The sequence below is a fragment of the Apteryx rowi genome, unplaced genomic scaffold, assembly GCF_003343035.1.
Source record: "Apteryx rowi isolate R43461 unplaced genomic scaffold, aptRow1 scaffold_4, whole genome shotgun sequence".
NCBI classification, from domain to species: Eukaryota; Metazoa; Chordata; class Aves; order Apterygiformes; family Apterygidae; genus Apteryx; species Apteryx rowi.
Genome location: NW_020450529.1, coordinates 874,851 through 902,566, shown reverse-complemented (window position 1 = coordinate 902,566; position 27,716 = coordinate 874,851). Strand labels below are relative to the sequence as shown.

Here is a 27,716-nt window from a genome sequence, read left to right as displayed (position 1 = left end):
TATGTTTGTGYTGGTTCAGGTTGGCTCATAACCTACAGTTACAATGAAAAACTTCATTTTTTTCCAGATACTGATGAAAGAAGAAGTTTATATGTAGCAGAAACATGAATCAATTAATTTGTTGCTCATGTGGCCACCCTAAAATTCAGTGAAGGCCAACTCCCACATAGTGGCAGCTCCAGTTCTGCCAACGTACGCCTGTAACAACCGAGGGGAGAGTCAAATCCGTGTGGGCAGCTGGGAGGAAAAAGCAACACACGAAAAAAGAAATCCACATTTACAATACATTTTCAAGCTCCAGTTCAGTGTATTTTAAAGTCCCAACAAATCCCCCTTCATTACCACCACATGTGCATGAGAGTGCATCAAAGGACCAAACCATGCCCAAGATTCAGCTGCGCACTTGTCAGGACACACACACAGAGGGAGGAAGCACTTACATCGATGAGGTCGGAGACATCGTGGATGTAGTATTTACTGACAGCTGCGTTGGTGGCTGCCAGGTTCAGCAGGTAGTCATTCCTGGCTTTAGTACACTTCAGCTTGTTTTCAGAATATTTGGCTTGTCTCTGAAAAAGCAAAACGGAGTGTCAGCGCACAAACAGGATGCTCCTTTCACAGTTGCTCTTGCTGCAGGGCCCCAGAGCACCCTGGCGCCTGGGTGTGACATGTTAATTAATAAAATTTGTGATCAGGTACAAAAACAGGCACCTTTGCCAGGATGGAGGAGAATCCATCTGAACATCCGTGGCTCGTTCAGCCAACGCACAATAAGCGCGTTCTGCTCAGATGTGCCCAGTACATTCAGAGCACAGCTGCCGTCCTTTCATCTGTACATTCATAGAGGCTTTGGCATCAATCAAAACTAGAGGGCCAAATTTTCCTCCCAGATACACTGACATACATCTGGATTTACTCCAGATTTATGCAGCTGTATCAAAGTGGAATCTGGCCCAGAGGCTCAAGCTACAAGTTTTAGAACAGGATCCAAAATTGAAAACTGTACAAATGCAGATGTGCTTGGATCTGGGGCATTTGTTCAGGAAGATCGCTAGTCTATAGGTTTAGCACAAAAGATTAACCCTTCAAAGAGGATTTCTGATAGACAGTATTCCAGTGCTGGGTGAACAGGCATGCAAACAAATGTTTCCTTTCAGGGGAAGCTGTTGATCATTCTCAGAAATTAACAGAAGAAAGAAAAAATTAACAGAAGAGTTAAACAATTTTGGAGTTGCTGAGAACCACGGGGATTTGCTGAAGCTGGGATGGAGTTAAGTGTTTTGACTGGGGAAGCCAACCGAATGCTGCACTTGGCCTCCCAGGGCAGTTTGTGGAGGAAGGCTCATGGTTATTTTATACATCCAACACCCCGCCAAGTCTCCGACTGAATGAATCCCGGGACAGCTATTGTTCATTGTTAAAAGCACTGTTTCTAGCAATAAAACATGAAACATCAAGTACGGTCCATGAGCAGCCACAACCCTCCATAGCAGCGTCCTCTGTCTGGACGACAGAGTGTTACCATACCAAATTAGACGTACTAGCACACTCCCTTCCTCAGTGTCCATTGGAGCCTCTCTGACCCTTCGGACGGCACCCCTGACTCCAGCCTGGCTTCCACCATCTCCTTCCTCTTCCTTCCTTCCTGCTCACCCACCTTTTCCTTCATCTTCTCAATCTTCTTGACGGAGCTCCGTCGCTGAGGCCGGTCCTCATGCCGCAGCAGGTTCACACTGATGTCCCCTGACTTGTTGAACTGTTTTTCTTCCTGCTTCTCTGCCTCTTTCAGCTTGCTCTCAGCGCTGATGCTTTCTGCATGATACATGTGGTAAGTTTTCATCACCTGAGGAAACAGGAATTTGTGAGTGTCCGACTCTGTGAACACAGGAAGCACCAGTATTTACGCACGAGGCTAACATGATAGCTGCAAACAGCGTGGGGCAGAGCCTCAGCTGGGCCAAGGCTGTTTGAGGCCACTACAGCATTTATAAGGAACAACAAGGTGGGAAGAAAAAGTCCCTAAAATTAAGCCTAGCATTAGTCCTATTTCCAAAAAGCGTGGACCTGGCATTAGAACGGTTATTCCCTGCTCAGTGCCTGCTGCAGGGGACAGACTAAGACATGCCTTCCAGCACTCACCTGCTATTCACATTGCACTGTTTCTCTTGCCAGGGAGAAATGGGAAATAACTTAGTGCTTTGCAGCTGGGACAGGCAGACTGGCTTCTCCATGCCCGAGACCGCAGAGAGCCCAAAATCAACCTTAAGTCACTTTTGACCCAACCTCTCTCTTCCTACGGTTGAACTTGCTAAGCCAGTCCATCAGTGTGATAAATTCCTGTTTTACCATCCTGACATCGGACATCATCCTGAAGGTGGAAGAGCTGCAATTTCCAAGCAAAAATGGAGCTCGTCTACTACGATCACTTAATTCTGGTTTTACTGCTGCCAGTAAGAACAGTCAATGCCATGGTGGACTGCAGCAACACTCAGTGACTGTGGATACATGAAGCTGGTCTACTGCAAGGAAAACTCCTCRTGGCACAAATTCTACTACAGCATTTACCTTTAAAAATAAAAGCCCAAAGGGCACATTGCGATCATTTTAATAGTGTTGGCAAGAAGGACACATGTGCTCTTCTTGCTTTATGCCTTTAGTCGCATTGTCGCCTTTCCTCAACTCCCTTCAGGATTTGGATGTTTTATTTCACATTGCCTTGACAAGGCTTGAGATGCCTGGCTTAGCTCTGCAGGTCAGAGCTTCACGACAGCTGCCTGGGCACTGCCGGCCACGGGACTGAGACACACAGGCCAGTCGAAGGGTGGACCCCAGGCACTGAACCAGGCAGCAGAGTGGGCCAGCCCACGGCAGTATCTCCCCGTACTTCTCTCYTTCTACAGACGGAGCGCGCTCTCCATCAGCCGTGACCCAGCATGGTCCGCTCCCTTGCTGAGGCAACGGCACGGCTCTGCCTCTTTCCTTTTGATGGGTCTCCTACTAAAAAGAGGGGGGTTGCAGCAAAGCAGTGAGGAAGTCCCCGTTGGTCCCATGATGTATAAACCACAATGTAGGAAGACCTGATACTGCCAAGCACATAGAGGTGTCTTACAGTCCTGCCGCCCGCACAGCTGGGCGCGGGTCATTGCCATTAGCTCTAAAACACTAACRGCACTTGAGCAGGCTTTGGTTTGCTGAAGACACGCCAGCCCTTTCTCCACGGTGTCATACAACTCCACCCTGCACAGAGAGCCAGCCGGCTGGAAGAGCACCGCAGACCACACTATCTTACAATGTAATCCCCCTGAAATGGCCTGGGATTTAAAAAAAAAAAAGAATAAGATAGATGGGGTACGTGAACAGCCACCCCATTTATTAGAGAGTACAGCAAGGAGGGTATCAAAGGCATCACAGGGGAGCCAGACAGCCCGCCGGACAGCTGCCCAGTTGATGGCATTCTTCTGAGAGGTTCAAAGAGCTTTCCAAAGCCTTTCGGAACAGGAGCTCTCCAAAACAGATCTGCTGAGACTGGCATTCACACACTGATGATATCCTAGAGACCTGCCATTTACTCCACAAATGAACAGCTAGCAGTGCAAAGTAATTAAAGCCCCCAAATTGGGTTTACCAGTAGAATGGCTTTGGGAAAAAGACTGAATATGGGACTGAAACAGAAATAATTCCTGTTGCTGTGAGGCTTACGGATGGACTGTAGCCCCAAAGGCAAATATCAGATTCCATCCCCTTTCTGTCCCGTTACGTAAAGGCTTTAACACCATCAGACTATCCAAACCACTACACAACTGCATCTTTCAAGTTGTCTTTACCAATTACCAAGATGCCAATACGATCTTGACATCCACACGCTCAAGGCAATCAAACAAGGGCAGAAAGGAACGCCACGGCTCACGCCGGGGGTTCGGGATGCTGCAGGTCTCCCCGGCTGCATGGGCACAGGGCACATCAGCTGCTCCCCAGAGGTTCAGAGCCGCATGCTGCAGCCCTTCCCCTGCGGTAAGGTCTGGCCTTCATTTCACAGCCGCGCTTCCTGCTGCCTGGCCTGATCTCCACGTCCGCTCTCGTTTCCCCAGCACGCCCGCGCAAATTGGCTGGGCCGCAGGCCGGACAGGCCAGGACTGCAAAGTCAGCGGCAAAATCCTGCTTCGCAGCACGCCGCCCACGGCATCGCCAGCAGCGGATATTGTCATCGCAGCAGATACCGGCCATGATCTTAACTGATGACTTCTGCGTGCCGAGTACCCGGTTCTCAGAAAAGCAAAGCCTGCCTGCGGCAACTCAGGTTCAGCGTCCCAAAACGGAGATATTAAAACCGCCGACACTTCTGAAAGCTCGGTCTTTGATTCAGTGCTATTTTTGCTCTCTTTCCAGGCGTTCGTTCCAAGAGCCGCCGTACGGGGCTGCTGTGATGTGCTTTCATGCTCTGTGCCTCTATTTAGCCCGAGCAAAGGGCCGGACCCTCGGCTACTGCCAAGGAGCGCAGCACCACGGAGAGGAGTGCTGAGCGCCCCCACGAAGGAGCCGGCTTAGCTCATCTGCAGGCTCTCCGTGCCAAGCGTTTTATTTAGCAGCCCCCGAACACAGGGCGAAGGCAAACAGGCAGCCACAGCGGGAGAGGACGCCTGGCTGCATTCGCCAGTTCCTGCCCGTGCTCGGAGGGACCGTTGCAAACGTCTGCCGCGGCGACGGGGAGGAGGACGAGGATGCCGAACCGCAGCCTGGCACAGATTTTGAGGCAGCAAGCTCCCTTCCTGTCTCCATCCCTCCAGCAATGTTAAAGAAAACAAATTTACAAGGACTTCGGGTTACTGATTCTCCAGAGACTTAACAGCTCTGCGGCCCCGGGCAGGGAAAAAGATGCAGCAGAGGGACAGCTCTGGCCTCGAGCGCACCTTGTCACACAACCGGGCTCTGCCCAGGGCTGCCGAAATCCCGCCGCAGCCCCCGGGGCACGTGCTGGGCTCGACCCCACCGGCCTCGGGGTCTGCCACGGCTCTGCCGTGCGTCAGACGCTCGCGCGCAGGAACGGCGCCAGGGCTTCCCTTCCCGCCCGCGGTAATAACCGCCGGCAACTCGGCTCAGAGCAACGTATTTTTAATCAGTCATCCTCCATACTTGCACAAATAGCTCCTTCGTTCTCCTCAGAAGCAACACGCTTCTCTAAAACAAGCTTTTTTCCAGAGCTCCGTTTATAACCGTATATAAGATAACACCAATATTTTGCAAGAGAAATGCTGTCATGTCGGAAAGAAATGGATAAAATCTTTCACATGAGCAGAAACAACATCAGCTGGAGCGAAAGGAAAAAAAAAAACCCAGCTTTTGTACGAAAAAAGTATAAGTCAAGTATTACCAATACCTGCTGGCAAACAGGTCCTCCTGAATTAAAGGCAAATAGAGCTGAACTAAAACGATGTCCTCCTAGCTCAGCAAAAGCTCCTTGCAAATGTCAGCTGAGTTGTCAATGCTGCTAGGCAAATGTTTCCTGAGTTTTCAGAATAAAGTGGCCCCAGGACCCTGCCACAGATGTCAAGGTCAGAAAATCTCCCACAGGCTCCATTCCGACCTCTATTTCAGCTCCGAATTCATCCCCGACTCAGCGGGCAGCTCGGGGCAGCTCGCACACCTAACCAGCTTGCGGCTAGTCCCAAACTTGCGCCAGTCTCGCCGCGAAGTGCAAGAGCAAGCTGAATTTTGAGCGCAGCTGAACCAACTCGTATTTTTGGACAGAAATGCCATGAAACGCTGCCATGGCTGAGGCGGAAGCGAGGCCCACAAGTTAAAAGGGAACATGAACCCACAAAAGTGGAATAAGTCTGCACAAGCCTTAATGAGGAAAATACAGAGTTTTCCACAGCTGTGGTTGTCAGAAAGAACCTAAGAGGGTTTCACTTGGAACAGGTTAGGCTGAAACATATGACCTCTTTTCTCGCCAAGCACAAACGTCAGCTGTAAACAGGCTCCAAATGCCTTATCGAAGTCTGCAGAAACGTGCCGTCTCTGAGATTTATAATTTCAGGCAATTGCAAGAAGTAGTAAGCAAAGACTTGAGTCTCGTTTCTGAGCTGCTTAATTTCAAAATCCTGCAAATTCTAATGAAGAGCTGAGCCACACATTTCAAACTGCAGTTTCCGCAGTCAAAGTCACAGGACACACATGGAACAGATACTTTCTGGGGTTTTTCCTAAAGAGAAAGACTAACGGGGGCTTCAGTGAGCCCTCCTCCTCTTCACTGCTTCCATCTTTTTGTGAAAAGCCCCGAGAGAAGCGAAACAGGAGAAGTCCCGAACCTCAGCGCAGGCTGGCAGCAAGGAGAAGGGTTTCTCCAGCTCCCTGGGAGGCCCCAACTCAATGCAACCGTGTTGCTGCAATGGAGCAGCCCAACAATTAAACGATGGCCCAATTTGCATGATTTTTGTGAACTCTAAAGATTATGACACCATTACCTAGCCAGAAACATTTCAGCGCAATTATTTAATCAACTGTCTTTGTTCACCCAAGCCTACCTCTGCTCAGTCACAAGCCGGATCCACATGCTGTTATAATCCTTTTTTTCTATCGACTTCAACTGCTTTGGTTACTGCACAGAAAACACCAAGCAGCCAGAATAAAAGACAAGATGCAGAGTGCATAAGAGATGCCCAAAACCCACACAGTCTGGTAACTTTGCACAGATGTTACGGACTTATTTGCTAACGATGAGAGGAACTTTCCTTAACAAAGGCCCTTTTGCCTCCTCCATATTTCATCCCTGCTTGAACCTGAAAAGATAACAAGGGAATCAGGTTTGAAACTTCTCTGAAAGCCTCCTTAAGAAAACATAAAGGACTTAACATGACCACCAGTCCAAGTATTTTCCCCCCTGACTTCAGCATTCACATTGCTGAAACGAAGGCCCGTGTCAGCTCACTGCAAACCATGCTCCTCATCTGATGCTGCGTAATGCAGCTTGCATTTGGAAGTTCAGGGGTGATTTTGCTTGTTCTAAAATCTGCCTTGATTTTGAATGGGGACAACCTATACTGCAGCAATCAACCCTTTGATCCCTAATCCTCTCACACCTCCTCGATGGTTGGAATAAAGTCATGCTGTCCCTGTCTCCTGCTATTGTGTTGCAAAGAAAAGCTGCCACAGCTGCGTCCCTGGGATCTTTCTGCAAATAAATTAATTAGCTGCAGTGGAGGGAGAAAAATATGTTCCAATGTTGATTAGCTATTTGACAACACAAGTTGTGTTTTCCAATATTAATAACATGTTCTGGATAAAGGCCACTTCCAAAATACTGGCCACAAATGTACTGCTTGCTGTCTTCAGCTAGAAGTGCTTTATATTTCTAAATAGCTCATCATTAAGGTTCTGACTCGGTAAAGGACTTAACCACATGATCAGCCTTAAGCACGCGCTTAGGCCCTCCTGAGGTCAAGACCACCAAAATACAAGCCCATGGGGAAGCAGGGAAGAGCACGGCCATCGGAGCATGCTGGAGACCCCCGGCCCTCATCTCCTCGGAGCCTCTGGCACAACCTAACGCAGACCCATGGCGTAAGGTCCAAATCTTTCGGACTGACAGAATTCGACCTCCGTCTCCCATGTTAGTGATACCAGCAACACTGGTCTTTTAAGAAAGCATGAAAGAAAACATGCCCTTTTCTTAAAGGCCAAAGATTTCTACAGTGTGATGCTTGCAGAAAACATACACTAAACAAGGAGGCACGACCTCCCCCATCGCAGTGCTCGTTACAGAAGGAGAAAATCTCCTCCAGACAATTTCTGTCCTGCCATACAAGGACTGATGACTATTATCATTTTTAACTTGGGTGATATATCGGTAGATATTATTCTAATTAATTCAATTCATTTCACACTTAATAATCCTCTTGAATAATACCTTGTGACAAAGACTCGCCCAGGTTAATATCACGGCACTTCCATGAATTTCAACATGCTGCCTTCAGCTATTGCCTTGTCTCTGCATTACAGCAAACAGAGTTCCATACATCAAATAGCACATCATTAGTTCCATACATCAAGTAGCACATCATTACATGGAGCTTACAGAAAACATTACCAGAACATTGCTTTGGGGTTATTTTTTTTCTTATTCCAATTTTAGCCTGACTCTTCAAACATGAATGCATACAATACAGAAAATGACCTGTGAGCAAAGGCAAAAAGGAACCTCGAACCTTTACAGACCCAAATCTGACAATGTCTACTCAAATCCATAAGCAGGAATCAAAATAATGAAACTGATTTTAATTCACAGCTTAATTATTTCTGTGCAAAACTGTTCATGAGCACTTATTTCAGAAAGTAAGTCATCTATTTCTTTTTTAAATAAAGTCAGGGCAGGTTTTCTTAGGTTAATTTCTTTCCACATTGAGAGAGTCCACATAGTGACTTGCATCAAAACAGCAACACAGCTGAATTAAAATCCACTTAGTTATTTTGGCTTAAGTTTGAAACAGCAAATGCCCAAGAAGCAAAAAAGAAGAAAAAAATTATAGTTTCCACACTCTACATGGGATTCCCCTCTCAAAGTCTTAAAAAGCAGTCCAACGAGGGCTCAAAGGTACTAGGGATATATGTTTTGGCCACAGAGAGGATAAATGATTCCCCAGTGCTGCCAAAGACGCATGTCATTCTGCAGCAATAAGCTGTGTCTTTTGAGCCAGTGGTCCTTATTCTGCACATGATTTTGTCAGCAGCTACTGTTATTGAATGTGCTGCTCTTGGGTACACAAAATGTTGCAGTGAACATGCAAACATCAGTTCAAAGTGAAGATGTCCCAAAATGACACTGACATGCTGGATTAACCTACAAACCAAGTATGCAATTAAGCCTGTTTTACTTGATATCTCAAGAACAGAAAACTATTTACTGGAGTAGGGAGGGTTTGTACTGAATACATTTAAGATGACCTTGTTTGCCCAATAAGGTTTGCTTTTTCTTCACATTTTACTGTAATTTCTGAAATAAGCATGTCTCTTCCGAACATTCATTTGCAGCAGGATGACATAATCAGTTTGTTATCTTAACTGCTAGGTCAGTTCAAAGCAAATGCAAAGTTCCTCCAACAACTCCCATCTGTTTATCCATTTAAACCCATTCTGCACTGCATGTGGGAGCAAAGAAGTAAACGGAGTGAAATCTTGGTTCCAGTGAAGACCAGTTTTGCCACAGACTCAGCAGGACCAAAATTACAGTCTACATTTTCCTCGGAGAACTGCATGCATTTCAGACCTCAACACACTTCATACTCAAGTTGACTTGAACTGTGTCCTTCGCTCAATGTTTCCGTCCTGTGTCTGAGTTTCGAGTAGCTGGATCTACAGGTATTTAGGGTTAGTCCAGCCCTTGTTAATCTTTCTTTGTCGTGCATCTGTCATGCTGTTGCTGTAATTAAGATTAATTAGTTGCTACCGCTAACACAGCTTGTGATATTAAACCATCAGCAATGCAATCCCGAATCTCACAGAGGCTTTTTAATCTCGTCTGCCTGTCCACCCACACTGCAGCTCTCACAAAAACTGAACCCGTTCAACAACCAGTGCAGAAAGAAACCTGTTAAGGGAAGATTTATGGTAGAAATTTCAAATAATATCACTCATGGTCTGTCATTTAGGCCTACTTTTTCAAAATGATGGAATAAAAAGAGTGTTTAGGAATAAACCTACTACAGTACAATTTATGTACAGGTAACAGATACAACTGAGGAGAGAAAATATACTGTCTGAACATTCCTACCCAAGACAGCCTTCACATTGCTTCATGGATATTAAACCCAAAAAAATAAAGTAAAATAAAATAAAACAATTCCCAAGGGGCAAGAGACAGAAGCAAAACAAGGATTTTTACTGCCCTACTCATGAAAACCTATTTGAAGAGAGCTGTCCCGAGCAGCAGGGCTGTGCTTTCACCTGGAGTCCTACGCCTGTACAACATCTGCAAGGAAACTGCTCCTCGGGGGCTTAATCAAGGAGATTCAGCTGAGTGCACACAGAAGTTTAAGTTTCATGAATTCAGCGGCAGAGGGTCTCACTCAGCCATCCCCAGCAGGCCACCAGACTCGCAAGAACAGGTCAAGTTCCAGCCACAAATTAGCACTGCCAATACAGAACGCAACTTTCTGAACCATTAGCGCCTGGTGGAAAGTACCGAACGAGTGAAAACTGGAAGGGGCCTAACGGCAGCACTGCAGAGAAGCCATGGCAGGTGTGAACGTTACAGACACCAGATACGGCACTGAATCATGCCCAAAACATTTCCCTTCACGCTCAAGTGAAGCAATTAGACGACCTGATCCATAGTCTGACGGAATCGCGGAAGTTCTTCGCTGTAGGATAGCTGGTAAATTCTCCTCTGCTTCAGTCAAAACCAGCGAAGAGTGAAATGTTTCTAACTCCTGAAAAAAGAACTGGCTGTACCACAAGATGGCACGAGGGAGAGAGAGACTCCAAAAGTAACTGTAATGCTTAACTGACATTTTGTTCTAACAAATTAAATTGCCTACGTTTCCCTCGCTGCACAGGCTAGACGTGAACAGGAGCAGTTCATTACTTACTGTGTAAAGCTCATTGGTGACTTTCAGGAGTTCTTCATGCATCTGTAAGCCAATTTCCTTGCTCTGGAAGGCAAAAAGAGTAAGTTGAGATTCTGTTACGCTCACAATGTGCATTTTTAAAAGGAAAACACATTCTGAAGGAGGAAAGTTAAACTATGTGACTTCCAAATAGCCCATGCATATATAAATCCATTTCCCAGCCCGAATTCACAAGAACGATCTGCCTGCTCTGTGGCTGGCGCTAGCCAGGTCCACCCACAGCATTGGCAGCGTTGGCAGCGCCGGGCCGGCGGGTCTTCCGGCGGCGTGGAGGTGCACGAGCCCGCGCTCCTCGGCCGGCGAGGCAGGAAGGGGGCAGCCGGGACCTCGCTGCGTTTCGCCAGCTCCCACCTTCGGGACTAGCAGCGGGTAGGCGACGCACGCCGAGCCTCCCGCGGGGCCGGCGAGCCACCGTGCCCACGCTGAGGGAGTCCCCAGCCGAGCGTCCTGCTCCTCGGCCACCAGCGCCGCGGGGCGACGGCTCTGCCCCTCTCTGGCGAGGGGGACGGCAGCTACCGCCCTGGCACCTCGAGCAACAAGGCGGCAGATTTCTTCCCGACCAGAGGTACTTGGCAGGTTCTCGGGGACGCCGGAGTACTGGTAGGGGACATCAGGGCACGGGCAGAAGGGACGGGCTCTGGAAAAGCTGGTGATCTGGCCCAACAGCAAAGACGGGAATCGTCCTCCCCTTCTTTTAGGAACCGAACCGAGGTCTGAATCACTGTGAAGCAAGACATATTTGCTCCAAACCCTCCCGGCTCTTGCGTCCAAGTGGATCCTGGTAATCCCTAGCAAATGCATTCACACCCATCCCACAGAGAACAAAAACACAACAACTTATTTATGCTGCCGCTGCCTGGCTGCATTTTTCACATTGCTTTTGTGCCTGTAGGGTTTTTTCTTTCCCTCTTTCGGTTTGCAATGGAGTGGGTGGATCCTGGCAGCACAGCCGGTTTCTGGTAATGCCTTTCTTAAACACCTTCTGCCACCTCGGAGACTTGCCCTCTGGTGGCTCCCCCAACACACAAGGTTTTCCATGCTTTGCTCTGTACCGGAGTTAACAAAACTGTGTACATTTTAATTATAGATATCATTTTATAAATGAAACTGCCCCGCAGCATGAAAAATGCCTCGGGGGCCTTATTTACAACACTTCACAAATCCTGTCTAATATCCTTCCTGCTCCAGAAACTGAAAAGACAGCATCAATAGGGCTGCCAATCCACATCTGGGCTCTGTTTTTTCCATTTATAAACATTAAAACCAAAATACAGATGGTCTCCTCTTCCAATCTGCCTAGGACAGTGGCACTGGGAAGTTTAAAAGCAAACCAGCATTTTCATTTCATTTTCCATAAATCTGTATCAAAATAAAATGGAAAATTATAAAAATGAATACATATGGTAAAGCAAATCCACACGCTATTTCAGAATTGCTGTATTTTTGTTTGAGGTCTGTGTTTGTCCATGGAACACCCGACCTGGGTTTCAGAGAGCATGATGAGGAACATCCCATATAATTTATTTATCTTGCAAATCCACAGGGATGAATCTGGAATTACAGACAATACTGTTTTGCTCTTCCCCTGGCAAAATCCATTTCCAGTCCACAGTCAACTCTGTGGATCTAATATTTTCCACACTTCTCCATTTCGGGTATGTGTTCCATATTAAGACTGGCAGGCTGCATGAAAGCCGGGTGTGCTCCATAGCCAGGAGTGATTTTTATAGCTTGACTTCTTATATTTTCAACAAATGCAGCATTATCTCAAGTGGATAAGTGGCTGTTGTATTTTCCTCACAGAGCTGGCTACATGCTAGTGCTAGACTAACTCCCCTGTATAACTATAACCTTTATACAATGAACATTTGGGGTACGTGAATCACTTACATTTGCATTTTCCAGCCATGAGGCATCATTCCCAATTTGATAGATTTATTCAAGACAGTTGCTGCGAGACTTGCAATTTCACATGCAACTTTGATATTTCAGAATGAAGATTATTAGGGCTTCCTAGACTGAGCATTTCAACTTTTGCTTTCACCTTGCCCATGACCCTTCTTCCCCGTTTCCTTTGTCTTCAGTAGCTCATTTTCCACTATTTTGACATGAGTGAATCAAAATGTCTCAGAAAGGATACATACCACAAAATAACCATACCACTTACGTAATAAACTTTCCAATTTTGCAACAGCCAATGTTTAGTGAGCTTAGGAGAAAACCCACTGTGAATGTAAAAATTCATGGCATCCTCCCCCCTCACCTCCTCCCCTTCTGTTGAAATCCTATTATCAATTTGTATTTTCTTTTTTTGCCAAGCAAGATGAAGCGGATCTAGTCGCCTGCCTCCTGCAGTATGAACAGGATATTTCACAAGAGAGGCCATTTGTTAGGGAGCTGCTAATCATTTAAGCTTGGCTGCAAATCAAGTCAACTCCTACTCCAAAATCCAGCGGTTGGATGCTACTGCAGATGTGCATGCACTGCTTTCCTGCTTCCCTTGTAATTACACCCCAAATCTCTCCGTGGAATCTTCTTGGCTAGGAAACACTTATTATAATTTGAAGATGTGTTTAAACTAAGTATAGCATAGTCTCCCCGCTTCACCTCCTCCACCCCCCAAAAAACCTGAGCAGTTTCTTCTAGATTTCCTCAAATAACTGAATGTGGGAAAAAGCTTCCCGTGGGCTTATTGGCTGGCTGACTAAAGATGCCCACAACACAGAGAGGCCTTCTAATTAAAGCTAGCTGGGCGACCTACATACATGAAAGTTTAAGCTTAGATTATTAAAAGTTCAATGCAAAGCACTAAGCAAGGAATCTAAAGAATAAAAGCACTGTGCTTTCAGTGAATATATAGTAATCATAGTTTATCTCTGAATTAGTATCAGAATATTTCAGAGAGTCAAATTTTCAGAAGTCACGAGTGGTTCATGCTGCTGCCATTCTTATGTGCGTGAGATGCCAAAAAGATGCCAATTACCAGAACGTGCTAAGTAGCCCCAGCCATCTGGAAGCCGGGTCCGCCAGGAAATCCCGGTCGGTCCCCTCCCTCCCCACAGGAACGGGCATGCGCTAGCTGCTCTTGAAAATCTCAGCTGTAGCTGGCTAATAAGCAGCAGAGCTATTAAAAACATGCATCTCCCAAAGATAGCAGGGCAACAACCCCTCTGAGAGTTACGCGGGCCTTAGTCAAAAACGATGGTCTCCGACCCCAAAGCCCCTAAGCCGGCAGCAGTCCCCGTTCACGGCTGAACCTCCCAGCTGACCCCTGTTTTGCCTGAGCCAAACCCAGGCCCAGCACCAAGCGTTCCCCAAAGTAAATGGGGGTGGGTGGGCTTGCGGTAAAGGCAGGAGCCCAAAGTCAGCTGCAGCTTCTGCCTCTGCCCCAGATCTCCTGCGCGACTGAAGGGAAGGCAATGAAGCCATAATTTTCAAACCTAAATTTAGACTCTTAAATAGAGCAACAAAAAACAGATCTGTTGTCAAAAGCGTGTCATTCTCATGAGTCACATTGACACTGAGGGACCGTAGGTGTGTACTACATTTAAAGACCTATTTGCTTACAGACACTATAATCCAAACGCTCTAGATGCTGTTGATGAAGACCAAAGTGCTCTTCAGCATTGTCACAAGCCTCCCAGAAGTTGATGTAATTTTAGCTGTTCTGTCATGTTCTCTTGACTCCCTGTAAGCATCCTTCTCTCCGCCAGCCCCAGGGTCTCTCCCCAGCGGGTGATCTACCAGCACTAAACTACCTCAGCGATCTCCACGGGCCGGATTATTTCCCAGCGGCTGGTGTAAAGAGACCAGGCATCCATGATGGCAGCACCCAACTTCACGATGCTGGAGCCTGTTCCAAACGCAGGCAGGACAGAAGCTGAAGGACTCTCATCTCTGAGTTTGCAGTCTTCCCTTCTTACAGCAGAAAAATTACATTGGTGTATTTGTGGGAGGCAAAGCCAAAATGTCATGCAGCACATTTCAATTCACTGGCACCATCTGCAAAACCCAAACTCTAATTTAGCTGCCTGCTTTATGTCTTCCATTCCTATTTAGAAAACACAGTTGCTTGGCGGGATAGCAGTGGGTTCAGCTTAGCAGGTTTTATTAAAATTCCTGCTGCTGCAGACAAAGAAAAAAGCAATGGAAAGAAGTAACACAGACTATTGACAAAGAATGCCTTTTTTAAAGAAAAAGAAAAAAAACCTTCCTTTTAGACCGACACCACTTCTTCATTATGTCCCCACCCAGAGCACTGCAGTACGGGACATAATTAAATTCACTGTCATGGCACGTAATTAAATCCCAGGTCGGGGAATAATGCAGCACAGTTATTTCAGACGCAGCAATGCTCTGCCTCAAAAATATTCCATATTCCATACTTGGAAGAAGCAGCAAATATCTTTCCCTCTACCACAGCAGGAGGTAAAAAAAGGGAGAAAACACCTGCCTGAGTGGACCTACAGTGCTTCCCTTGCCCAGAATTTGCATCTGCCACGAGAACGTGCCGTGAGATTTAAGCAGCAGAAGAGATTCGGTCTGACAAGAGATCAAATCAGATCTCCGCAGTGACGTTTCTTAGCATCTCCATTTATTGCCTGCCTATTAGTAGCACTAGCACTTGCCTTGATAATCTCCTGCCGAGCCAGGAACACGATGCAGAGACTTGAAGCTCCAGGGAAATTTGCCCAATTGAGTTTCCTTCCTCTCTTTTCCTCATTAGCAGGGTTTGCCTGTCTCGCAGAGGAGGCAGGGAGGCCGTCTCTTCGTTTCGATCGCCCGGCTAAGCTACAGGCCAGAGGCGCTTGAACAGCGGACTCTGGTCCTCCGTGCTGCCCGGAGGGCTCCCCTACCCACCCGGAGGTTCTCCTCTGCAACAGCCCGGCAGGAGCTCCGCAGTGCACTCAAGTAACCGCGCAGCTCCGTCGCGCTCGCCGACGGCAGACTGATGAGGCTTCTCACGCCTCAGATGACCAGAGCACTTCCTCCAGGCCCTACATTTCCCAGGAGGGTTTCTGCCRGGAAAGAAGAAAAAACACCACAGAGGCAACACGCTCCCCGGGCTTTGCATTTGCAACCGAAGTTCGCTTTACCACATCCACGTATCCTCTCTGCGTCAAGGACTGTTAACGAGCGGAGGAAATCCTACAGTTCATAAGTCCTTCAAATCCCAGCCCGTCTCCAGAACCAGCCCCAGAGGCAGCCGTGCCGAAGAACCCGATACGTTCCATTAACTTCTTCCCCTGCCTCCTATTACTCTTCATTTTCGCTACATGCCTCTGCACTTCTGGCTTCCTTAGGGACTAGATCAACTAAAACACAATCAGGCAAAACTTCCTCGTGATATTTTCAGCCTAGCTCAAAGGGGGAAGAAAGATGCAGAAGGAATTGCAGCCAGGCCTGCAGCCCCAGAAAACGCAGACCAAAAAAACCCCAAAAAAACACAAAAAAAACACAAAAAAAACCACATGAGCAAACAGCGGAATGGTCTCCCAAAGACAGTACTGTACAGAGGCCTTTAAACTGTTCCAGAAGTGCTGAACAGCCAAAACCAATTTTCTCTCCTGAGCTCCCGCAGCTCTGTAACCCACACCCAAGCCACCCATCGCTTTCAAACCAAGCGTTCGCGCCGAGGGAGGCTGCCGGGCTGAGCAGCAGGCCTGGCCGCCGCCGAAACGAAGCCACCTCAGGGCAGGGCAAACCCAGCAGCCGCTGCAGCCCGTTCGGCCCCCGGGCTCTCGAAGGGAACCGCAATGCAGAAAGCCTCCTCAGGTTCGGCTTTGGTCTGCCACTCCTGGTCCTTAACAGAAAATACCTTGAGCATCAACCGAGAGACCTGGCGTGCGGAGGTAAAAGCAACGAGAAAAACAGCAAAGGTTTTCACTAGGCTTCACCTGACCAAATCGGGTATCTGGAGCRTCATGTCTACAGCTGAGCTGGTCATATGGACGCGGTGGAGAGAACCAGGCTAGCCGCAACTCATCTCAAAGACAGACGTTAAAATGGACCACACGGCATTTTAGATGGGCCTATCTCTCTGCATGATTGCAACGCAAGTCCAGGTAACAGACTCAGACACAGATGCCTGCACTGCAGAAGCCTAAAGCTGAAGATGATGCATCCCCTCTTTCATATCTTGTACCGGGAGATTCAAAATGGGAGACATGAGAAATTCCAGGCCCATTTTCAGCTACACTGAGCATGCGTCCCAAAGGCAAGGCATGTGCCAGCGACACCAAAGCATTTCTGGGGCTAACATTTGTGCTTCTCTGAGCCTGGACAAGCAGTTCCTGATCTCCAGACGACATTGTGCCCGACTCTCAAAATCTCTCTGAGGAAACCTGTTACCCCGCTGTGGGGAACTGATAGTTTCTGGGTAACAAGAAACCATATCCACTGGAGGACAATTGCCCTTTGTCCCCAGGACTTTAACCAGCCAATGCAACAAGTAAATGATATCATTACCRGGTCTTTTTATAAAAATGCTGAGACACGTTTAATATCCCTTTGGGCTTTTCCTTCACTATAAAAGTCACCAGCAGAACACTACCCAGCCTCAGCATAACTAATGAAGGACGTTAGTCTCGGGTCTCTAGGCCCCAACAAACTCTTGCTATGAAAATTTTAACACGTGTCGTGGCTTCAGATTACAGGGTCACAGAAGCAAGGCCAGGTGTCAGGAAAACACCCAATATATTGCTGTTTGTGCCCCCACATCATCCACACTGAGATGCAACGTAGCTGACGCGCTCAGTTGCAGCAACACGTTAAATACTGAATTCTGAAGCATTACAGGGAGAAGAAAGATGCACAGTTCACTTAACTGCTGGGATAAAATCCAGATGTAGGGGTTTGGATTGTAGCTGTGTGAACATTTCAATGGCTTCAGTCTGCAGGGGTTTGCAGGGGTTCAGCCGAACAACGTGAGTTCAGAGGCTGAGCCAAATCATGCCCTCACCTGTCCAGATCACCCGAGAGAGGAATTCCTACCTTCCGCATTTGGGAAAAGCAGGAGAGTAAGGAGAAGAAAGAAAACAAATCACTGGATGGGAACAATTCCCCATTTTGTAACAAGGCAACCATCAAAGTCCAAATCCAGACCTGACTCACATTTTACAGTATCAATTACAAGCATCTCCAAGCTCTGCCTTGAGACCACATCAGGAAGAACTGCATAATTCAGTAAATTCTATATTCAGATATTCAAGAAGGAAAAAGTTTCCACAGTTATAATTGGGATATATTTGGATGGATTTCAAGAATACCTAAAAGGCCAATAAAAGGCCTACGGATCAGTAAGTGACATTTATCATTCTGCTTATGCATAAATGACACCAAAACTGTCTACAGATCCTCTTGCAGACCGGCAGATTTCCTCCCTGAAGAGTTCTCCAAACGTCTGTTCCCAGATCTGCGCCATTCGCGCCCGTTCCAGGAGACGCGGCATTGCCACCGATCAAAGCGATCCCCGTTCAGCTCGTGCCCCCGACGATGCCGCCGGTGCCCAAGGAGCTCTGTCTCGCCGGCCAGACCCCTCGCACAGCCCCCACCACGGGGGCTGCAATCCTCTCTCCTCGCACAGCTGCTCCTGGCCGGCACCACCCCAAACGGCTGCGCCACATTAAGGATCGCCGCAAGCGTCCCGCTGTAGCGGTGCTCTGCCCCTCGAGGACAACAAGAACGGAGCAGGGGGAAGGGACGGGAAGTGCCAGAACTGGCCGGGCTGCTCTCTGCCCGCAGCCTGATGAAGGCTGAACGCTTGCGGAAGCGCTGAGCAAAAAAGCGGCGCCTCTTTCCAAAGTACCGAAACACCAGTGCTACTTACTTCCCATACTTACAAGCAATAACCGAGTTTGGCCGCAGAGGAGACGAGACGCAAGAGCTATCGCGTAAAAGAGGCGCGTGTGAGGCAGGCACACTGGGCCAGACCAAAGGTCCGTCCAGCCGACCACGCTGCGTCCCACAGCGGCCAGAAGCGGATGCTTAGGGAAGAGGAAAAATAGAGCAAACGTCCTGACGGATATCGATCTAATACAGTCTCTCCATCTCACATGGTTTACAGCTCAGGGAACTTTCTGAATCAGAAATGGCGTCTTCGTGTTTTACAAGCAGCTTTTCATAATTTTCTCGCATAAATTTGTCCTAGTACGTCTTGAACATGTCAAGCTTACAGCATCCACAACATCATCTTCCAGTGAAGAGGTGATTCAAATTCCAGAGGGTTTCACAGTTTTACTTTTTTTTTTTNTTTTTTTTTTTTTTTTTTTTTTTGAACGTCTTATCTCTCAGGGGGCTTTTCAAACCCACAAGTTTTCATCCTTGAGGAGAAGGTGCCCCGTCTCCACGCCAATTGTGACTTTGTAGAACTGAATCATATTCCCCCGGATCAGCTCTTCTTCTCTCCCAGTCTAAACAGACATTTCCACATGGGGGACAGTCCGTATTTTTCATCCGTCTTCTCTGTACTTTTGCTATAGTTTCCACTCCTTCCCTCCCACCACGTACAAAGAAAAACAAACAGGATTTGAGAGGCAAGCATGCCATAGATTTGCAGAGGATTAACTATATTTTCTGCTCTGTTCTCAGCAATTCCTAATTTTTGATTTCCTGCTGACATGCTCATAAGAACTTGCTATTTTACCTCCAAGATCCCGTTACAAAGCTCCTGCAGAGCCCAGTCTTATGCATCCAACTTAGAAAGTTGTTTTTCTTTATGTGCATCACTTAACATTTCTCTACATTTGACTCTCTGCACCATTTTATTACCCAAACACTTAATAGCACACACACAGGCACACAAATACATCCAATATGCAGATATGTATGTACGTGTGAATTAAGTGCACACTTGCATGTGTTCTGTACAAATACATACTTCTTATTTAAAAGTCATTGCCTCTGTATCTAATTCCTCCATCTGCCAATTTTAGAAATTCAATCTCCATCAATTTTTCAATTTTCATTGCAAGCTTCACCCATTTCCTTTCTTGGCTTTGCTGGTTTTTTTCCGAACTGTGACTTAGAGCCTAGAGTTTCATTTTTATTTTCAATAGTTTTTTTCAACATCTTCTAGCTTTCTCGTCTCCTGGGATTCCCAGCTGTTTCCACTTATCAGGACCACCTTACTAACAAGGCTTTTTTCTCCCTTAAAAACATATGTACACCAAGATTTTTTTTTTCTCTCTCCTGCTGTTTCTCTAAAAAAATATATATATATATATATAGTCTTCTCCTTTTTGGGTATGCTGAGCCAAAAGGCCAGCTGACACCCTGGATATATATTGCCTATGGTGCCTAGGGAAAAACACAATGGGTTTCAGTGAGGTACACTGATTTACCAACTTAACATCTTTATAAGTTCTCTTTGATTCTGTATTTAAATTCTCATGGAGAAGCAGTTTCAAATACTGGCTGCAACAAATCTCTCATTTTCCACCCCATCAAACCTCATCAAAAACCTAAATGCTATCATCACTGTCCTGAAAAACTAGCCCTTGCTGAGTCCTTTGCAGATTTCTACAACTTGCAGTATAACTCGGTTCCCTGAGGGGCTGTAGTCTGCTTTTTTCCTATTTCACAGTGCTCTGTGATATTCAAAAGAAATGGACAATGAGAGGAGGAGTTGCATTTTTCTTTGGAAGGCCTACTTTCAAAGCTAGCAAAGTTGTCACATATTAAGCCAAAAAAGAACTGATTCTAAAGTGGAAAATGGAAAACAGATACATAAGACAGAAACATCCCGATCCAAATGTTACCAGCATTAACAGAATTCTACAGAAAAAAAATCATCATCCTGCGGTTCATCCAGCAGCAGTGAGAAATGAATTCCTCTCTCAGCTTTGGAGAAAATATTGCTTCCTTTAAGACTAAAATAAAGGATCTCAAGGTATCATTGCAATGCAAAGGTGCAACTGCAGCTTGCACAAACTGCCGAACAACTTGCAGAGCTGTCCTGTTACCAAACGCAGCCACAGCAGAGAGGCCACCCAGCCACGGGCTCGAGCTCCGCGAAGGTTTATAGCCTGCAAAACCAAATTTGCCAAAGATTTGAGAAATGTAATATAGCTTCTTCTCCTCCACCATTTGATAATCCATTTTATACCTTCCCTAAGCCCTGCCGAGGCCAACGCAAGCCATCATACCGGCCTCAGCTGGAGTAAGATCAGGCCTGCAGTTGGCTCAGCTAAATCTCTCCAACTCAAAACACTAAAAACTTAATCCCCACTAGCTCAGAGCCTCAAATTTTTCCATCTTTCTTGGGTTTGGGATAAGCAAAAAGGCTCTCCAGCCGGCCGTGATGAAACGTGTGCCTAACCGATGACTGGCTGAACGTCAGGATGAGTTGAACAGACCATATGCTGCAGGTCACCGGGAGGGTAAAACACTTCAGTGGAGATGAACAAAATGCAAAGCCCCAATTTACTGATGAATGACCCACAATGGTGGTGAGCGTATCCAGGGAAGGTAAGGGGAGACACAGCTCGGCACTCGGCATCTTTGTTGGCAAATCACCACCCTACTGATCAATTGCTTCTCAGTTATGCACATCCTCGTACCCCAGATATTGCGGAGCCTTTTCCTTGCTGCAATTGTTTACATTTACATAATGAAAGTGCAAAACACAAAACCTTCCAGTTCCTCTGTGTACCCACAGCATGTCACAACCCATTAATAAATTCTAGATGGGAGGAATTAGAAGTGACATCTCTGGAAGAAAACGTTACTCTAATTTACCATCAAAGAGCAATCTACAACAAAACCAAACAGCTGAACCGCAACTGCAGATGCCCTTAACCCTTCTGGAGCTGGTTTATTTGCCTAAGTCCTCTACAGCCCAGGCTCTCCAGGAGAAGAGCTTGCAGCACTTCACTTACCATATTCAAACACAGACCAGATAAAACACCAAAAGACAGATCCTCTGAACAATCTAGTGCCAGTTGTAGGACTAGACTGGATGTCTTAACAAGCCTTTTACCAAGATGCTCTTATTCCCATACACATGCCTAAATCTTCTCACCAAAATATTGCTGGAAAATGAGAAACGCAGCTCCAGCTCCTCTTTTGGGCACAGTACACAAGAGGTTAAAGAAACGACCTGCCTATCCCTAGAAGTGTCGGCCTCCCCATCCACATTAAGGGCAAATGATGACACAAAACAAGCCTTTTCAGTGATTTAGCTGATCATTATTTCCATGGACACGCGAGTCCTACTACAATTTAAACCTCAAGGGACAAATGCAAGTGAAATCACAGATCTCCACAACTCAGTTGTACAGCCTCCTTTTGATTAAAAGCAGGTGCTGGCTTTGGCAGGCTGCAGATGGAGTCAATACCACTTTACCTCTGCAGGCATGGGGGAGGGAGAAACAAGGAGGAACAGTTTCTGYAAAATATAAGCATTTTGTCTTAAAGCTAAAATTTAAATTCAAAAAGGAAGAGGGAGGAAGGGAGGGAAAGCAAATACAAAGAAATAATCCTGCTGAATGCATGAAATATTTTATCATCTTGTCTTGGTGGATTGACTTGTCATGGGGAAAATTTTTGAAACACTGTATTTATGCCCTTGCTTGAATGTCAGTTGGATGTGTCCTACTATAGTTTAAAATGAGATATACCATTCACGGATTTAGGAAGGGTACGCAGGAAGTCTTAATATGCATCTCAAAACACGTTTCACAGTAAAATGCAAACAGAAGGGAGATTCTGAGACTGATTTAGAACTGACTTAACCAATAAATCCCAAATCTGTCCAATTTCTGGAGGCCACAGGGACAGGAAAAGGGACAATATCCCGTATCAGATCAGCAACCCCAACCTGCTCTCATCATTTAATTTCTAGGTCAAATCTATAAACTAGAGGACTCTGCCCATGAAACTATCACATTAAGTTTACTCTCTAGTTGGCTAAAATTTTAAGATAACAACTGTTTTTAGCACATTTCTACTATCTGGAAAGTCGGACATGCCACAGAACTTGCCCTGCTCACTTAACTACGATTGTCCAGCCGCTCCTGTGGAAAATAAGCTACAAAAATTACGATAAATAAAGAACAACAATATAGCCAGACAAAAGGTCTGTCTAGCCTGGTACAGCATCGCCGAAGGGAGCGAAGGGAGAGGGCAAGCGACGTGCCACTGAGCACATTCATGACCTCCAGCCAGCTGAAGGCCAGGGATTCCCGAGCCTGAACGTGCACCTGGACCACGGTTTTATTGCTGTGGATAGGTAACTCCTTCACACGTTTGTCTAACTGCTTCAGAACCCAAGTTACACATTTGGCATTCGAATCATCCCGGGACCAAAAAACAACAACCCACAATATTCCGGATATAGTACAATATATATAATATTAATGATGTAAAAAAAAGTACTTTCCTTTTTACCTTTTCTTTCTGTCTGGTTCCCTGTGACCATCCACAACTTACCTTATCAGGAAAAACGAAGTCCTGATTTCTATTCACTTTCTACAAACTGCTTATGACTTTTTATAGTCTTAGCATTTTATGTAACCTGTTGTCTTTTTAAACTGAAGAATCCCAGCCTACCTCACTGTGAGATCTGCTTCACTAAGCACTGTGAGATCCCTGCAAGTCTTTGATGCTCACTTTAAATTTGGTTATCACTAATAATTCTGTATCATCAGCGGACTTTGTCAGCTTACTATTCATCCCTTTTCCAAATGACCTATTGAGAACTCCACTGAAATTCTCGTTTGTTTTGTTTCCTGTCTTTTAACCAGTCGTTAATCCAGAAAACCACTCCTCCTTCTTCAACAGCTTCTTTTCTTTAAGAACTGCAGGGAGGGACCTTTTCCAAAGCCTTTAAGACATTGGAGACACTGTGCCATGATCACTGACTCCTTTAAAAACTCCAGCAGATTTCTGAGGCATGATTCTTCTCTTCAGAAAGCTACACTGCTTCTTCCGTTGCATCTGCCTGAACGTCTGCTAATTCTACTCTTACTAAAGTTTCACCCAATAGCCTGTTTTTAAAGTCAGATATGCTGATCTGTTCTCCGAAAAGCCCTTCAGGAGTCTTTAAAAAAAAAAAAAAAAAGTCATCATATTTTCCACCTTCCATTTCTCTGGCACTGACAGCAATTTAAGCATTACGTTACGCATCACGGCTCGTCATTTGACCATTTTATATCTCAGTTTCTTTAGTACTGCTGTGTAAGTATTATCTGGAAGGAATGATAAATGATAATCCCTTGTATGGATTTGCTCTAAAACATCTACTGACAATTCAACTGGAGAAGATTCTTCAGACTGGTTCCCCCACAAAGCAAGTCTCCAGTCTAAGCTTTTCCATAATGAATACCAGCACAAAGAATTCAGTCAGCTTTTTGCTATTACCTCATATTCTTTTTTGCACCTCGGGTCACCTATGCCCCCTTCACATTCCACAGCAGGTTTCTTTCTCGTGATTTTGGAGAAGTTTTTGTTAGCTTTTATGCTTTTAGTAARTTGTCCCTGAAAATCTCATTTGGCCTGACTTATATTGGTTTTAATATTTTCACTTTTCAGAGTTTAAGCTATTCTCTATGTTGCTCATTCAGATACGACATGTACTTCTTAGAAAGTCTTGTTACTTTTCTCTGCTGTTTAACCATGTTGGCTTTTTTTTTAAACACTTATTTACATTGTTCTGGGGGGATATGAGTGTGCCTGAGACGCTGAAACTGCTGACTGCAGCTTTGGGTGCAACTTTGGCTCTACTTCCATCGTCAAAATTCTCACTGCCTTGCTGAACCAGGATCACAAAGCCATGCTATTCTCTAATTGTTTTAAAGTCTGCATTTTCACCAAGACACTTCAAATTGTTTTATAATTCTAAACATTCCCATGACAAAAATATGGCTAAATTCAATCTCAAAAATCTAAATGCCCCATAAGCAGATTCATCTTCTATCTTCGAATAGCCTCCAGTTTGTGCAGAAAGCCGCAGAAAATTCCATTTTGGGGGGGGGGAGGAAAATGTAAGGATGGATCCTGACTGAATAGAACTACATCACTGCTTTGGTTACCTTTTTAAAGAGTCTGATGACATCCTCACTGATCTGTGATAGACGGACGATGACATTGTTCATGAAAATGTCATTCAGGGTGGCATGATCTCTGCTCTCTCGCCGAGTCTGTGTCAGAACCAGATACCAGCAGTTCACAGGGGAAAGCAGGTGCTGATCTTTCCTAGGGAAATGTGAAAAAAAATCAAAAGGCCAAGTGAACAATTCAGAAAGGCAATTAATTTTCAAATGAATGTGATCCACATATTAATGCTGCCTTCCTCCAGAGCATAAATCTGCTACAGTTCATCCTGCCCTCAGAGAGGAGCGTGAGCTCCTCCTTGCTACCTCCCCTCCTCAGAAACCACTGCAACATTGGTCAAATACTTGACTACCACTCACAACAGCTGATATAAACCCAACCTGCTTCTTCAGTGCACAACCATAACCGCAAAGGTGTCATTTTGCTGGACGTATGTCTGAGAGCACAGAGCTCCATCCCGCTGATCTGCGGGAAGGACATCTGGTCACAGCATCTTGCGTTGCTAACACCCCTAATCTCCTCCTGCCCAGGCCTGCGATTACTTACCGCAGCGGAGCAGAAACTCCAGCAGCGTGGAACAGCAAAGCCTAGAAGACGGACAAGGGCAGTGCCAAAGAGCACCGCTCAGAATGAAAAATAGCATATTAGGCCAATTGTCTGCCTTCAAGAAATCTCAGAAAGTCTTCAGTCAGCCACAATGACAGGAGCCACAGCCAGATGAGAAATACAGCTGCAGAGCCAGGATACCAGATTGTACACTATAACGAATACTCTTCTGTTAGCAGAAACGTGGAATGGGGTGTTTAATAGGTCTTTTCTGTTCCAACACTTTTCTGATTGTGCTATGAAGCAAATGCTTCAGGTAACCTTCCAATTTCACAAGCAAATGTTTGCATAGCTGTTTGCATTAGACACAGACATTTCGAATCACTGAACCCATTACTAATTAATTCCTTGGTATCCATATGGGGTCTTCATCAGGGTTCAGAGGTTTAATGTGCCAGTCACAGCACAGTAAATATGTAATGGGAAAAGTCTCATTGTGTTTATTCAGATTAGAAATGATCTATCTTAAAAACTAGTAGCATCACTAGCGATATCCCACACTGTGTTACCAGCCATCAATTCTACTGTCAGTCGTGGGATAACTGGTGTTTTTCTTAAGCTCCATCTCCTAGAGAAATGTGTTGCACAGAGAATCAGTTTTTAATGAAACAACAATAACAACAACAACAACAAAAAATCTAATCTTCATCATTGTAGGGCAAGCTCGAAGATGCAACTGCAGAGCACTGAGAAACCTCAGACACCAAAAGACAGAGAATCTGACTTCTGTTCCAAGGCACAGCCTGGCCATTTCTAATCCAATCTTCTGCATTTTGAGTGCCTGGCCCTCGCGCTCGTCCAGCGCAGGGGCTTGACAGCGCTGCTGTCAAGAAGAGTTTTACAACTACAAAACCACACGCAGGCACCTGCTCTTTGCCTCGTCCCAGCTGCACTTTCACTGCCTGAGCATCGGTTCTCCTCCGGCACCCCTTCACCGCGGTGCAGGACCGGAGACTCCCCGGGAGCTTGCCAGCGCACCGCAGGTCCTCCGCGAGGCCGGCGCCACATCCTCCTGGCCGGACACTGCGGCTCGGCGAGCTGCCGAGCCGCCTGGGACACCACGGTGCCACCCTGGCAGGCCGCCGCGGCCGTAAAACACCCGGCGGGCTCGCCGCTGACCTGACCACAGCGCTGCGCTCCTCCTTCGGCGCTCGCTCCTGCAGGAAGGGTGCCTTAAATATCTCTGTCAACACAGAGGCTCTCAGTCTAAATATTACATGCAAAGGTTTCAATCAAGCCAAGGATTTCCCATTCTTTGCTCTAAGCTTCCTTCTCCCACGGCTCTGTCCTTATTTACCAGCCTCCTACAGCTTCCTGTAGCCAGCAAAATAAGTGTTTTTCTGTGGAAGGAAGATGCTCTGATGCTGACCCCAGGCACAAACCTGCACTTCAGCCAATATGCATGCACCTTTTTATATAACCTGCTCTAAGCAGCCGTGGTTTTCCTCCCTCCTCCGACTTTTGCGGGCACATAAGACAAGGGGGATCCGGTTCACCTGCTGTGCTTTCCGGTCCACCGCTGCGTAACTATGCTTTCAGGAAGGTGCAAAAGGTTAATCAGCAATGCTCCAGCAACACAGTGCAGATCCTCTGTGCAGCAGCTCTGGAGGACCGAAAACACGCGAGGCAGCCTGAGGCGAGGCGAGAGCCGATCAGCCGCCCCAGCCGCGTCCAGAAGCCGCGCGTCGCGATGCACTACGAGGAAAAAGCTGCTAGCACGCTTGGGCCGTGCCGCCGAACCGAAGGCTACCCGTCCGCCCCAACCTGCCCCGGAGAGGAGCGCGGAGCCGGAGGCGGCTCCGGGCCCTGCGGGCAGGTCTCCGCTCCCCCGCATCCCTGTAACCCAGCTGTGCGGGAAGCCGGGACCGACTGCTTTGCTGGGAGTGTTTCTAGCTATGCAGGTTTGGCATTCAGATCTTCTTCCTCTCCTCATGCACACACCCAGTTGGCAAAATCTCAGTTAGCCAGTGAGACAGACTAGTAATTTCTGTGTCTAAATCTTTTCCAAGTTTCACGCTCCACTTGACTAGTAACACAAAAGTCATGATTAACCACAACTTGAACTGCAAATTTACACCAAAAGTGAAAGGGAGAAAAAGATCCAGCAATAGACTGTCCAGCACACTGCCTTCCGACTAGCTGAATACATACAATATTTTTACACTGTATATAATCTCAGAATAAAACAATATTCAAGTGCTTCATAAACCCAAGTTAAATCTGCACGATGCCTTTTTAAGGTGGGTAAATCCTGTTGTAATCGTTTGGAAGAAGCAAGCTAAGTCCTTGAGAAGTTCCCACAATTCTTCCAAGCTTGAAATCTCAGACAGGTACAACTACATCCATAGCGTTCACCAGGAATGCTCAGTTCTACTCTGAAAACTGGAATCACCCTAATCGAGATGCAGACACGGCACCAGGTGGAGGTGAACCACCCTG

At 46.3% G+C, this 27,716-nt stretch overlaps 1 protein-coding gene across 2 annotated transcripts in view; it reads right to left on the bottom strand.

Moving 5' to 3' along the window:
* The window catches only part of SRGAP3 (SLIT-ROBO Rho GTPase activating protein 3), an 80,065-nt gene that overhangs the window by 42,985 nt on the left and 9,364 nt on the right, over positions 1 to 27,716 (bottom strand). Inside the window, exons 2-5 of one of the 2 annotated variants that reach the window (XM_026074936.1) lie at positions 24,650 to 24,812; positions 10,581 to 10,643; positions 1,658 to 1,843; positions 441 to 569 (exon numbers count right to left, since the gene is read on the bottom strand). In XM_026074936.1, the coding sequence (XP_025930721.1) occupies positions 441 to 569; positions 1,658 to 1,843; positions 10,581 to 10,643; positions 24,650 to 24,712 (441 nt within the window). In that variant the 5' untranslated portion in view covers positions 24,713 to 24,812. Of the gene's footprint in view, positions 1 to 440; positions 570 to 1,657; positions 1,844 to 10,580; positions 10,644 to 14,377; positions 14,503 to 24,649; positions 24,813 to 27,716 lie in introns of those variants that run through there. The other variant, XM_026074935.1, reaches the window with a different exon arrangement.